Below are 14,200 nucleotides of genomic sequence, written 5' to 3'. Positions count from 1 at the left end.
GACATAAAGACCCTCCAATTTTCCGTGGACTACGTCATATTTCAATTTCACAAAAATTCCTCACATCGATTTGCTATAAATGGCATCGAGGGTCTTTCAAGCACGATTTTTAAATTATTTTGATTCGAAATTCCTTTGCCTTATAAGAATGACTTTCTAGCCAAATAAAAATTGACTCCCAAAGGCAACTCCTTCCCGATGACGGGAAAAATGTCTGGCGGTGTAAAAAAATTCACTCTCGTTATTACTTACCCTCGGACGAAAATGGTAAAGATCGCGTTGCATTTTCCAACCAAATTCGAAACCGCGAAAACGATGACATAAAGACCCCCCCAATTTTCCGCGGACTACGTCATATTTCAATTCCACAAAAATTCCTCACATCGATTTGCTATAAATGGCATCGAGGGTCTTTCAAGAACGATTTTTAAATTATTTTGATTCGAAATTCCTTTGCCTTATAAGAATGACTTTCTAGCCAAATGAAAATTGACTCTCAAAGGTAACTCTTTCCCGATGACGGGAAAAATGTCTGGCGGTGTAAAAAAATTCACTCTCGTTATTACTTACCCTCGGACGAAAATGGTAAAGATCGCGTTGCATTTTCCAACCAAATTCGAAACCGCGAAAACGATGACATAAAGACCCTCCAATTTTCCGCGGACTACGTCATATTTCAATTTCACAAAAATTCCTCACATCGATTTGCTATAAATGGCATCGAGGGTCTTTCAAGCACGATTTTTAAATTATTTTGATTCGAAATTCCTTTGCCTTATAAGAATGACTTTCTAGCCAAATAAAAATTGACTCCCAAAGGCAACTCCTCCCCGATGACGGGAAAAATGTCTGGCGGTGTAAAAAAATTCACTCCTCTCGTTATTACTTACCCTCGGACGAAAATGGTAAAGATCGCGTTGCATTTTCCAACCAAATTCGAAACCGCGAAAACGATGACATAAAGACCCCCCAATTTTCCGCGGACTACGTCATATTTCAATTTCACAAAAATTCCTCACATCGATTTGCTATAAATGGCATCGAGGGTCTTTCAAGCACGATTTTTAAATTATTTTGATTCGAAATTCCTTTGCCTTATAAGAATGACTTTCTAGCCAAATAAAAATTGACTCCCAAAGGCAACTCCTCCCCGATGACGGGAAAAATGTCTGGCGGTGTAAAAAAATTCACTCCTCTCGTTATTACTTACCCTCGGACGAAAATGGTAAAGATCGCGTTGCATTTTCCAACCAAATTCGAAACCGCGAAAACGATGACATAAAGACCCCCCAATTTTTCCGCGGACTACATCATATTTCAATTTCACAAAAATCCCTGACATCGAGCGCAAGAAGTGATCGATTCGCTGGCGGGGTGGTGTCGAGGGGAGGGGGTTAGCCCGATATCGATTTCGCGTTACGCCACGTGCAACCACTGCCGGTCCCCCGACGTGTTTTTCGCGATCCGTGCCCGCGAACATCGTTCGAGATCCCGTATGCCCGTGTCGCGCGGTAAGGTCGTCGATAAATTTCGCGTGGTACCCGGGGCTATAATTCGCAACTTTCGCCCGGCGAGCGTAGATTTCGCCCGGAAGCTGACGCGATACCCCGGGACGTCGGAAGACGGGGCTCGGTGAAAAACTGTCCGAAGGACCTGCCCCCGTTTCCAAACTGGCTGAATTTACAGCATTAATTTTCGTTGACGGACAACCGGTGGCTAATGGTACTTTAATGACCGAGTACTCTATTGAATCGGGCTCGTTGACCATGCGTACCGTGACGGGGGCTCCGAAATCAAGATTTACCCGACTGACGCTGATCAATGACCGTACCTGGAGTGCCGTCGAGATGCACGAGGCTCGTGTTCGACGTTTGCGGATCCTTGGGATTCCTTAGCGTCACGAGGATCCGCTTGAGTTGTATCGGGTAACGTCTCCCGCCCGTGGAGTAGGTCCTTGCGCCGAGACTCGCGATCGTGTTTCGGAATTTGCCTTGCGGTACCCTCGGTGTTTCTCGTATCGCACAGAGAAGGCGAAACGAGATCTTCGGCGTAGATGGCCACGAGGAATGCATCGTTCGCCTCGATATTCGTCACGAACGGGCCAAAGGGTTTTCCAAAGGGAGGCAGAGGGGCGGCGGGACGACCGTTTTAAGGGATGACCGTCCACCGTCGGCTACACCGGTATTTAGGTCGAAGCGAGATAGTATCGTTCCACCGAAGATTGAAATTCTGATATTTTTCTATCATATCTTCCGGATATATCCGTGGAAACTGAAGAGCTATCACGATGGAATTCAGGGCCTATAGACAAATTATTTCGAACGGATTGTTTGACTAAAACCTTTCGTTATATTTCTTCGCTTGGAAGCGGGAACAGAAATTTGTATTCATTTATTTGCGACGAGTATCGGGGAACTTGGAATTTTAGCTGTTCCTTGCCATCTGGCGAATATGTCTCACATTCGACTTCGATATCGCGAAATACAATATCGGCTGCAAGAATAGGACAGAAATCATCCGGGTTATACGGAAAAGTAAGTCTGACGCAGGCTGTGCCTCGAAAATTTGACATCGTATTTGCCAGCATCTCTCTGTGGGTTCTTTACGCTTGTTCTACGAAGCACCCCCGCCATCTTGGTTTCATCGTTCGAAAATTCCATCGACGAAACGGAAGAAAAACGAAAATACCCGAAACTACGACGATATCGAGATTAAATAACGGAACTCGTCTAGAAAAACAAGGTGGACGTAACGATGCTAAACGCAGGAGGGATGAGTTGCGGGGAATGGGAGGCAATAAAACAACGCCCAACGCGTCTCAAAGAAGGAAAGGAATCCTAGGAATGCGCGTTGAAAGGGACAAAGTTAAAGCAGTGGGATACATAAGAAAATGGAGCTTGACATTTTCAAGTGCGATGCGAAGTTATTCAGAGATTCCAGCGGTCGGACTATTTCCGGTACGAGAAGATAAATTGTTTGGAAACGAATTGCACGAATAGGTGTGTTAACAAGGACCGCTACATCACGAGAGAAACCGATATGGCGGTCGAAATTGGACCAAGGTTTTCGAAAGGAGGCATAAACGCCAGCAATCTGCTAAAGAGACCGTAGAAAAGAAGAATAAGAAAACGTTTTTTCTTTTTTTCGAGAACCGCCCGGGAAAGTGTTTGAAGGCGTTTTCCAGCGAGATATTTTGCATTCGCGAAGTTGCATAATATTTATCCAGGCGCGTTTGTTTCTAAACGCGGTAGCACAGCGTCGAAACAGTAAACTCCCGTCGCTTGGTCGCTTTTCATTCCGATTTCACCTTCTTCCCCGTTGTTGATCACACTTTGATCACGGCAGTCCCGTTAATCAAGGCGTAAACGGCGCCTCGCGCTCGGAAACCTGCTTCTTTCTTCGCTGCTTTATCACGGGTCCGTAGAGGGCCGTTCTCATTTCCAAGTTCAAAGGACTACTCGGTCCCTCTCCCTTCGCAGGGGCTTGTTTTCCTTAATACTCGATGTAACACGACCTCTCGCATTCTACGCCTCGTTTCTTTGATCAGAAGGAAGACGCCGGCCGCGGGAGCTTGAGCGGAGCTGTAAGCCTGATAACGATAACGAGGCGGCGGAGATTCAAAGGCGCGGAAAAGGAACTCCGGGAAATATTTTAGACGGTCGCCGCTCATCCGCGAAATGGCTCGTTTGCGTGTCACGCCGATGGATTTCGCGAATTTATTAACCCCTCGCCGGCCACGCGATTTTTTTCCGCGTAAAATGCCGCCTACGACGAACCTTCGCGGAAAATATTCACCCCATCGACGGTGTTTAGGACGAATGCTAACGTTTGATGCCAATTTTGAGCTAGACACGGGTGTACAATTGTTTAATCTCAAAATAAAATGAATGGAAAAATTTAGTTGCGACTAGTTTCTTCGTCACATGGCGTTCACGACGAACTTCGAAAAAAAATTTATTCCTTCGACGATGTTTAGGGCGAATATTATTATTTGGTGGCAATTTAGCACCAAACGTACGCTCAGAATACCTTCATCCGCCAAAACCATAATCTCTGTAGCCGGTGAAACACGCGCTGGTCGAACGCGTGTGTTATCTTTCTACGTTTCCCGTTGTTTTATTGAAAATGACGTCGATACGACCGAATCGGTAAGTCATTAATGGAATACTGGGATAACGAGACAAAATATTCTAAGTTCGCGGCGATGTTACGAAAGTAAAGGATTCTTTTTGCGGTCGAGACCTGCAATAATATTCCAGTTTCTTTAACTTCGACTTCGCCGCGATCTACTTTCGATCGATTCTCAGTCCGGTCGGTTGCGTTTCGAAAATTTCCCTGCTTCGGAGAGTTTCCCTTCTTTGAACGTTAATTTGATGGATTTATACAAGGGAAACCAAGTCCTGGGAATTTACGAATAATTCTTCTGTGTACCACGAACCAGCGATTGGCTTATTTAACACGTTGCCACTAGTATTCACTAAGGGCCTAAAAGAATTAATTATCAGAATTAGATGGTAAAGAAAGTAAATCTAGGACTCTTGATTTCTAACATCTTTCAATGACAACAGATGATTTCTCAAATAAAATAAATCCAAGAACTTCGATTATTATTTAAAGCATTGCCAAGAATTTTCTGAGACGGATTTTTACGTTTAAAAAATATTAGACTCGCCCACCATACTCGTTAAAAGCCTCCAAGGATAGAATTTGTGAACTTCATCAAAGATTCAACTTCGATAGTAAACTTTTTGTCGCGACGTCGTTATCGGCTTTCGTGATTCTGGCGTGAAATTGAATTAAAACTCATTCTTACCTCGCGAGCCGTACATTAATAAATGTCTGACGGATCATACGTGGCTTTCGAGCGGCAGTTTATCGACCCCCGATCTATTTAAAAGCCACGAATTTCACTTGTGTAACGAAAGTCGATCTATTCGGAGTATAATCCTTAGTCTTCAAAGTATCATATAAGATTTAAAACGCGTTCTCTTAATGGAAGCAACGTTTCATTAATACTTCGACTGGTCGAATATTGTGCATGCTTCGTATACAGGGTGTTCGGCCACCCCTGGGAAAAATCCTACCCACTTTCGAGAAAAAAATTCGAGTAAGTGCTGAAAATTTTGGGTGAAAAAAAAGACTTTCGAATCGTCTTGGAAAAATTATTTTTAGTTGCAGGGATCAATTGCAAGCATTTTTGGTCAACAGACATACCCCCGAAATCCTACTCAGTTTCGAGAAAAAAATTCATCACTGAAAATTTCATGTCTGACCATAGCGTCGATATGTATCACTGAATTTTCATGCGAATCTTTAAAACGTCATAACTTCTGAACAGATTGGACGATTTTAATGTTTAAAAAAGCAAACTACGCGTATTTTGATGGAGAATATGTACAAATCGTAAAAATATTCGAAAAGTTGGTCCTTGACCCCGCAAAATGAGGAAAACCCCATAGAAATGGTCCAATTTTCAAACAGCCATAACTCCTACAATTGTGAATATATTTCAATGAAACTTTTTTCTGTGGGGCGTCAAACAAAATTACTAAAAATGAAAAACTAATTTTTAAGAAAAATCGACAGGGGGTAGGTGCCTAAATTTTTCGACGAAAAAAAAATTTTTAATTAATTCTGAAAAAATTATTTTCGGTTGCGGGGATCAATTTCAATCATGTTTGGTGAATAGACATACCCCCGAAATCTTGCGCAATTTCGAGAAAAAAATTCAGTACGGTCGGAACTTTAAACGTTAATAACTGTTTAACGAAGCCTTCATCAACAAATTGGTATTCTTGATTTTCGTCTTATTTTGGCCTCTAGAATCCACCATTAAAATTTTTCCCAGCGGTGGCCGAACACCCTGTATACAGGAATAATTTCCTATTAAAATATTCTTATCGCTTTTAAACTTGTTTACAATATTTGTATATAAATATTAACCGTGCAATTTCTGCACGGTAAAAGGCAAATCCGTCGACAGCGTGTCGATAAACATCGGACATAAATCAAAGTGTTTAAAAATTTTCATGAAAGTTCTATTAATTAATTCTTTTATTTGTCAATATGTCGAGGTTAATTAACAGCGTTTCAACCCGCGCCTCGATCCTTTTGTACTCGTTTTGTTTGTTTTTACGTTTCAGTGTCCGATCGTTTACACTTCCCGTAATAAATACGTTGAATAAATAAATATTACACACGGTGGTTTATTTTAATCTGTAAATATACGTCTTTAGAAACGATTTCCTGGGAAATAAAAGACGCGTCACACATAATCGCAATTTTAGCTTTTTCAATCTCGTTCGAAATTGAAAAATTCTTCATCTTTATGCATTTTTTTAACGTAACTTCCTTCGAATAACATATGTTTTTTTCGAATGTACAGTATGCCCGTGTTTTCTTCGCGAAAATACTGGAGGGAACGAACGTTATCGCCAGGAACCGGTGCGGTAGCACGCCTAGATAGCACGCTGCTCATCTCCGAGGTTCGTCCTGCCATCTTTGAATCGATCAGCTCAGCGATAGAGGGGTGGTCTCGATTCCCTGGACTTCCTAAAAACAACTTTCAACTTCCGAACAATTTCCAGGCGTTGTTGCTCCTTCTTTCTGCATCCAGTAAGTACGACTTTCGAAAATTGTACAGCTTCTTACGTAAAAAATACTTTTTGTTTTGACGTTTAATTCACCTAGAGGATAATTTTATCTCTGTTACTTTTTTTTTTTATCGATCCGTGCACAAGCACGATCGAGTCGACTATTTTCGAAATGAATTACTCCGCAATTCTGGAAAATATTAACCTGTAGAGGAATCCAGTGACTCGTCGTTTGGCCTTTGAGTGGCGAAAGGTTCCACCCCCCTGGACCAGCCTTTTCTCGATAGAAAATATTTACCATCGGTCGTTCTTTACTCGATTTTCCATCGATATGTGTTTGATAACGATCAACGGTTATGGAACGACAAACAAATTACATATAGTTGGTATACGCGAGTGGCCGTCGGCGAAAAGGTTGCTACTCGTAGCTATTCGAAAGCTTACGATCCGCCATCGACGGAAAGGTTGCGATATCCATTTTGAAATTGAATCCGTTTTTCCAACCCGCGAGACAAGCTTCGGTGAATAACAACGTTCTCGCGGCCAGCTGGCATCAAAAGCTAATGTTATCGAAATCGGGACATTAAAGGCGCACACTTATACGTTGGAAATTGCCGGACGTTGACTTTTATGAAAATATTTTCCACGAATGTTCGTTGGATCCCTCTAAAAGAGCGTAGTATCTCTGCTATTTCTCAATCGAGCTGTGAGAGGTCCCGTTATTTTGTAGATAATCCATTTTTTAGCGTTTATCACGCTTTACTAATAAGCACATTAATATTAATATTTGTCGGGAAGACTTTTAGCACACGACATTTTTCATCGGGATTCGTTATAGCCGCCATTGCGTATCGTGCGTAAAATATACTGGTGGTCGTCTAAGGATTAATGGAAAATCCACCCCTTATGTCGGAGCCACTCGTTTCATTTATGCCTACATAACTCTTACATTACAATTGATAAATGTTTCAATGCAAAAAGAGGATTATTCAACAGCCTTGACGCAAGAGGGAGGGAATTAAATAAAAGGTAAACTTAATTCCAACGTTTCGAATGCAAAATAAATAATAAGGCAATGTCGAAATGAAAAGTGGAGTACTAGTAAAAATATTTTAATTAATGTAATTAAGAGGAGGAGCTCCAACTAAAATTAGAATCACTCGATGTGTAAGAAAACGTTAATCGAAGAAAGTACAAAAAGGAACAGTATTTTTCATTTACTTAGGCTGGACCCCGAATTTAAGTCGACAGGTTTGAATTAAATTTTAATATTTTCCCTCTCGCGTTAAGGTAGACTAAAAAGTCCATCTGTTTTCTGCCGAAAGCTTTTACATGGCAGAATAAACAAAACTCGAAATCCCTCACAAAACAGAGGGAGCAAAAATAGATTTTACGAAAAGGAAGTTTTGTTTGGTTAAGAAGTGTTATACTTGAAACATTAATTACAGGGGTAATTGCAACGGATCATTAGGCATATTTACTATTCATTAATGTGTATTTTGCTATATGTAATATAATAACATTCAGATTGTGTAATTAATTTTAATCGCAAAGGACTCGAACGATGCAACCGATAATCTTCCTGTACAACATTTGTTCGATGTACACGATTATGTAATCGTGGCATCTGATTAATATACATATACATGCATATATGCTCAACGAAGTAGCTTATTCGCAGTTACATTAACGACAGCAATCAGTTATCATTCAATTGAATAACATTATTGATCATCGCTTAAAAGGCCGTCAATTAATACTGTTAATGTAATAAACGCGTAATAGGCATTACGTCTCAAATTAGGAGCAGTGCCCTAAAACATCCATAACATCCCTTGAAATTAAAATGAATAATCGTGTTCTAGTAGTAAAAACTTATCGAAACGCTCCATTATTTAAACGACGATGCTTAATTTTGTTAATCCATCGAAAACTATTCTCAAACGTTGACGAATTCGTGAGTGAATTTTACAAACAGCTGCAATGTCTATTATTTTAGTAATTGGACGTGTTCCTTCGTCATTGTATACAGCTTCGAAAGAGTTTAGCGGGCGTAGAAAACTTTGGTCCGTCCAGTTAACATTCACATCCAAGTTTCAAAATCCGTGAAACTCGGTCTGGACATTTGAAACTCTGATTCAGCCAAATGTATCTACGGAATATTGGCCGTAAAAGCATGCTGCATGCTACTCGACTCGTGGACGGGACATTGCTCGAACGAGTTAGAGCCATCGATTTCACAAGGCAAAGAAATAACGTTTTCAGTCATTACGAAAGAGACGTTCGGCCTTTAGTTTGGATTTCGAATGTGAACAAATTTTCGGTGCAGAGCATTTACGAATTAATTTCGCCTTCGGTAACGAAATAATTTAATCGCGATCGTCGACTCGTAACTAGCTTTCGTCGTTCGGACGCGAATTGGATTTCTGTTATCTCAGAAATAGAAAGCAAATATACACGCGTAGTATTTTTGAAACGCACGAGACAAGACGGTTATTCCTGCTTTAAACTTTTCTCGGAAGGATATCATCACTGCGCCAATTAGATTCCCAATTTCCAATAAAGCGAGCATGAAAATAGAGTTGTTCCGGATTACGAGTGTCCTGGACTTTGCTTAAAATATTTAGATACTATATTTGGAACTAGATTAGGAATTTGATTAAAGATTAAATTAGTTTTATTTAGAAACGATTAAACGGTCTGAAAATACATTGCAAGGCAAGGGGTTAAAGATGTGAGCTATTTCCGGACTTAAATTTCTCGTACAAAGTTTTACGCTTCTTTGAGATCCCTCAGGTTTACTCACACTTTTATCTCAAAGCACTACAGACTGCCAATATTTCTGTATTTGCTGACATTTTTGACGTATCATGTGTAATTTTGTAATTCACGCATGATGGACTAAAATCGTCGTAAATCAATGGGGTTTCTGCCCGTGTAGCCACCAGAGGGCTACGTTTTTGACTCTCTTGCAAGTACTCGACTGACATCTAAAGCCCTGCTAGGGTTGTGCCTTACAGTGAACAAATAAATAAGTAAATAAAATTGTGCGAGCGTATGGCGACTCTTGACAACGAGAGAAAGTTGTATTTAAACAGGAGCATAAATCGCGGTCGTGTATGCAATGCGACGTGACGCGGTGCCGGGTGGGCCGCTGTTCATTTGTCGTGTCGCTAAGTGCGCGACGGCCTTAAATCGTCGCCGGGAACAACCACGGGGGAACGGTTACAGTAATTACCGTGTGCCGGGCGCGCGGATTGAAACGCGGAGTCGTTTTAAAGACGCGCATCAACGTAACCCGGTTGGTCGGAGGGAGGGATGGGGGGTGGGTGGGGTACGACCCCGAGCAAGAGCATCGTTTCCAGAACGCAATTAACCGGGGAAGAGCATTCTTCGGGCACCCAGCGACCAATGGGGCGGGCAGCGTGCGTATTCAGGGTGGCGTGCGCCCTTTTTATCGCCGGGCTTCATTTCATTAAGGAGACGTCTCTGCCCGCGCGACGATCACGGAATCGAAAAGGACGACATTAAGCGGTTAATCGTTACCGCGGGGGAGTACCGCGGTGTCACCAATGCCGGGGAAAAAGGTCTGCTCGAGCAATCACATTTTCAAGATCTTAATATAGAGACACGTCATCGTGCTTTCTGCCCCCCTTCGTTCCAGCTACCCTTTGTCACCGTCTCTCTCAACCACCCTCCCTTTTAGCCAGTCTCTGTTTGGCTCTCTCGTCTTCCGCGTCTCTTCTCGCGTGGTAGAGGGGCGGAGGGGCGAATGCGGAGAACAAGAAGCACCAGGGAAAACGGAACGACCGTGGGTGGAGGGGACGGGGACGGCGTAGGGTGGAAATAACGGTGGCTGCAGAAGTTTTCGCATTGCACGTAAATTACAGACGACATCGATGCATCCGTAGCTTCCTATATTTGCGACGCTCCGCGCCGCTGAAACAATCGCGCGCCTACGACGCCATCCCCGTGTGTGGGGGAGGGGCCGAGGAGACGCTTCCTGGCCGGCCACCACCGGGAGCGTCCGTTGATTTAGCTCCGGGCAACTTTAATCGCGATACCCAGGGCTAATTTTATTCCGTACCCGGGGCTGTGCAATCAATTTAATAAGGGAAGTTTCTTCTCGTCCGTCCTCCTTGAAAAACCCCCCACGGCGACCGACCACGGGCGACGACGCCTCTTATTTTCTGATTATGTAAGGCTAACGCGAAAACGTTTGCGCGAGCGACGCGTTCCGCATAAACGTACCGATCCCGCGGCTTCCCCAACGATTTTCCAGGAATAACTTTTCCCCGCGAGATTGGACTTTACTTTCCTATTATTCGCGGTTAAATTGTGAGTTGTGTTTAGAGGCTACGGGGCGCGTTAAGGCGCTCCCCTAACCGTATTCGCGGCTACCCTTTATGACCTTATTTGCGCCGAAAGTTTGCCAGCGTACAGGGTGTACCATTCCGATCGATCCGCTCGAGTATCGTCCGAGCTGGCGGATGCTGCTGGGGGGACGTCGAATTTTTCTTACGTTCGAATATTCCCTGTTACGAGTCGTCTTGCTAACAAATATTCCTCGATAACGGTTACGTAAGGAATTCACACTGTATTTTTACGAGAAATTTTTGAATCCTCGTTCCCCCTCACCGATGTCACTTTCGTTTTACGGATGATCAAAGAGGAAACGGGAATGATCGTCGCGTAGAAAGAGCGTCGTCGGCAAGTGAAACACGGAGCCTGAAAAAGACCAGAATGGTCGGTAAAGATCCCACGACTACTTGGTTTATTACCCCGAAACTCTGGGTGAATAAAAGGATAATAAAATGGAAACAGAATGTATTCGCGTTAAAGCGTTTTATTACATGGAATCGATAATTCCGGGGTACATTCCTTGCTTCGACTGCTATAGAGAGGCTCGCTAAAATTGTTCTAGAGGTATGAATGACATCGTTAAAACGATTATGAGACCTGTCGATTTCCATTGTACATCTCGTTGAAACCGACCTCGTTCGGTTAGTTACTCCGAACGGGGCGTACCGCAACCTTAAATAGCTCATCGATATATTATTTATGAAACGATCGGAGGTTAATTATTTTAGAGAGAAAGGTTCGCGGAATCTGTTGAAGGAGAATTTATTACAAAGTCGATGAAGCTGGAAGAGAGACGTAACGAGGTTTATAATTTTGCAGAAAATATATTTCCACAGTCGACTCTGAAATCAGCGAACGATGACTTACACAGCCCCCTAATTTCACGCGGACTACGGCATAATTCAATTTCATCAAAATCCCCGATCACGAGTACGGAAAATGATCGATTTGGCGTGTAATGCTAAAACCCGTGTGTGAATAATTTCGGACAGAATTTGTAGATTGCGTCCATTGAATGTTATTGAATATTTCGCCCTAATAACTTCATCGAACAGTCCGTGACAAAAGGTATCCGTGATAGTTTTGAATCGAGATTCTGAAATCTATCGAGTCTTATCAAAGAGATCGAATGTGTATAAATTTTATTTTTTTCCCCCCTCCTGTCGACTCGTTAATTTTTCTACAAATTTCAGCGACCGTTGTTTTCCTTTTGTCGATCGTTGTGTTAACGAAACGTTCGATTTTAACTGTGCGTGTTACTGTCTGATACTTACGAGACACCGATCTGGGACACTCGAATCGTAGACATAACGTATCCTAGAGATTAGTAAATTTGCTCACGTATGACGGATAGAGCTTTCAAAGTGTAAACAGTGTTAGTATAGGGCCTGTAATGCTGTACACATATGTCTCGTTTTGTGCTTCGATAATCGGTCGTTAGTCGACGTTTGGGTAATCGATGTCCCACTGTGATATTTTCCAAGATATTCGGTTGCTGAGGTATCGATAATGTGATCTTGATTGATCTTGGATCATAGTCCATAGAACTTGTTTACGTCCAAGTAGAAAATTTTTATATTAATGCTAGGATAGCGTTGTTTTTAATTATGTTTATGACTATATCATTTATTCCACTCTTCGGAAGCGTATGAGAAAACAGATGTACCTTTACATTGGTTCCGACAAATAATTCCCTTTCGCGTATCTTTTATGCGTTTCGCTTCGGCAATTATAAAATGCATTCTTCATTCGCGATGTTGTTAACTTTGATAACATTTTTCTAATTATACAAATGCTAATTTATTTCTCGAATTTTCGCGTTTCACATTCTGTTGCATAAAAATACACGTTCGGTATGAAAAATAAAAGTATATTCAGAGTTACTGTAAAAGTGAATTTGATGTGTAATTTTCGTTCTGTGAAAACGTGGATTAAAAATGATCTCGAGATAAGTTCTTCGATCAAAGGCGGTGGTTGGTCGAGACCGTTGCAAAACGATACATTTTTCGAGCGAATTCGATTGTTGGCTTGGAAACAACGATCGTGTACAGCTCGACAACAGAGTAGATCCCTGAGGGAGTGGCCTGAACGCAGTGTGCCCGATGGTGGGGATGAGAAGCGCAGTTTCGTCAATTCCGCGCGATACGACCTGTTCGGGATCAAACGCCGCAACATCGTATTTTTCCCGTTGGCTTTAAATTTACAGAATTCCGTTCGGAAACTAATTGTCGCGAACCACGAGTCTCCTATCAAAGACACCGAACGTCAAAGTTACAAAATTCCGTCCGATTGTTCGCATCGTTAACGTTCGATCTCTCGAACAAAAATTGTCAAAAATGATACGAAGTCTCAGAGTTCCAAGACCCGGTGAACAAAATTTGTTTAAAAATAGAAAATCCGTCCAGCTACGCTTTTCCCATATTCCCCAACGATCCTCCCCTATTTTGAGGGCGAGTTTCATCCCCTCGATCGTTCCATCGACGAAATCGCGCGAGGTCCGAGTAATTCGACGCCCCGGAAAAAGTCCGTTAAATTCGCAATTATCGTTCGTTACGACCGTGAATCTTTCGTAACCGAAGTCATTAGCGGTCGTCGAGACTCCGCTGAAGCCATCGCGGCTACCGAATAAATACAAATCCGTTTTCAGCTAAATAATACGAACCCGTCGGACGGGCAGGGATTAGCCGACGGTTCGGCTTAAACAATCACATTTTCGAGGCCTCGAACAAAGACCGCCGTCCCTCGTTATTTTCCCCCGTTTTCCGTTTAGACGACAGCGGCGAGACAGGGTACACAGACGGAGGGATTGGCCGAGGGCGTCCTCGCCGTAGGAAGAGTTAAGCACGAAAGCGCGTCCCATCCGCGCGGGGCTCCGTAATTGAATTAATACCAATGACGGGGGCCGAAAAATTCCCGGGGTAGCTTTCTCCTCGTCTCGGACTTCGGTGCTGTTCGAGTGGTCGTTCTCATCCCCGGGAATTCCTTGGCCCTTTTCCTCCATCTGGCCCCTCCCCAGTTTCCGGTAGTCAGTTTCTTGGTCGTCGTAACGCGGCTCCCTGCCGCACCGCTAAAGAAGCGCACGGTAACAGATAAAGTCGGATAATGGAAAAACTAGCGGCCGGAGGAGCGAGAGAAAAAAGCAGCGCAACGCTCGAGGAAGATGGAGGGGATAAGAGCCGGCCGCTTGTGGAAGTTTTGCATCGGGGGTAGCTGCTGACTCGCCTCTGCCCCGGAAAAACGCGAGG

At 42.9% G+C, this 14,200-nt stretch overlaps 1 protein-coding gene across 1 annotated transcript in view; it reads left to right on the top strand.

Annotated features, from left to right (window-relative positions):
- LOC143351631 (cell adhesion molecule 2-like) overlaps positions 1-14,200 on the top strand; it is a 102,673-nt gene that overhangs the window by 4,457 nt on the left and 84,016 nt on the right. The window contains exon 2 of the mRNA XM_076783407.1: positions 6,386-6,615. Within this exon, the coding sequence (XP_076639522.1) occupies positions 6,387-6,615 (229 nt within the window). The 5' untranslated portion in view covers position 6,386. The remainder of the gene's footprint in view (positions 1-6,385; positions 6,616-14,200) is intronic.

This window comes from Colletes latitarsis, chromosome 2 (genome assembly GCF_051014445.1).
Source record: "Colletes latitarsis isolate SP2378_abdomen chromosome 2, iyColLati1, whole genome shotgun sequence".
Lineage (NCBI taxonomy): Eukaryota > Metazoa > Arthropoda > Insecta > Hymenoptera > Colletidae > Colletes > Colletes latitarsis.
This window is presented reverse-complemented; position numbering and strand designations above follow the sequence as displayed.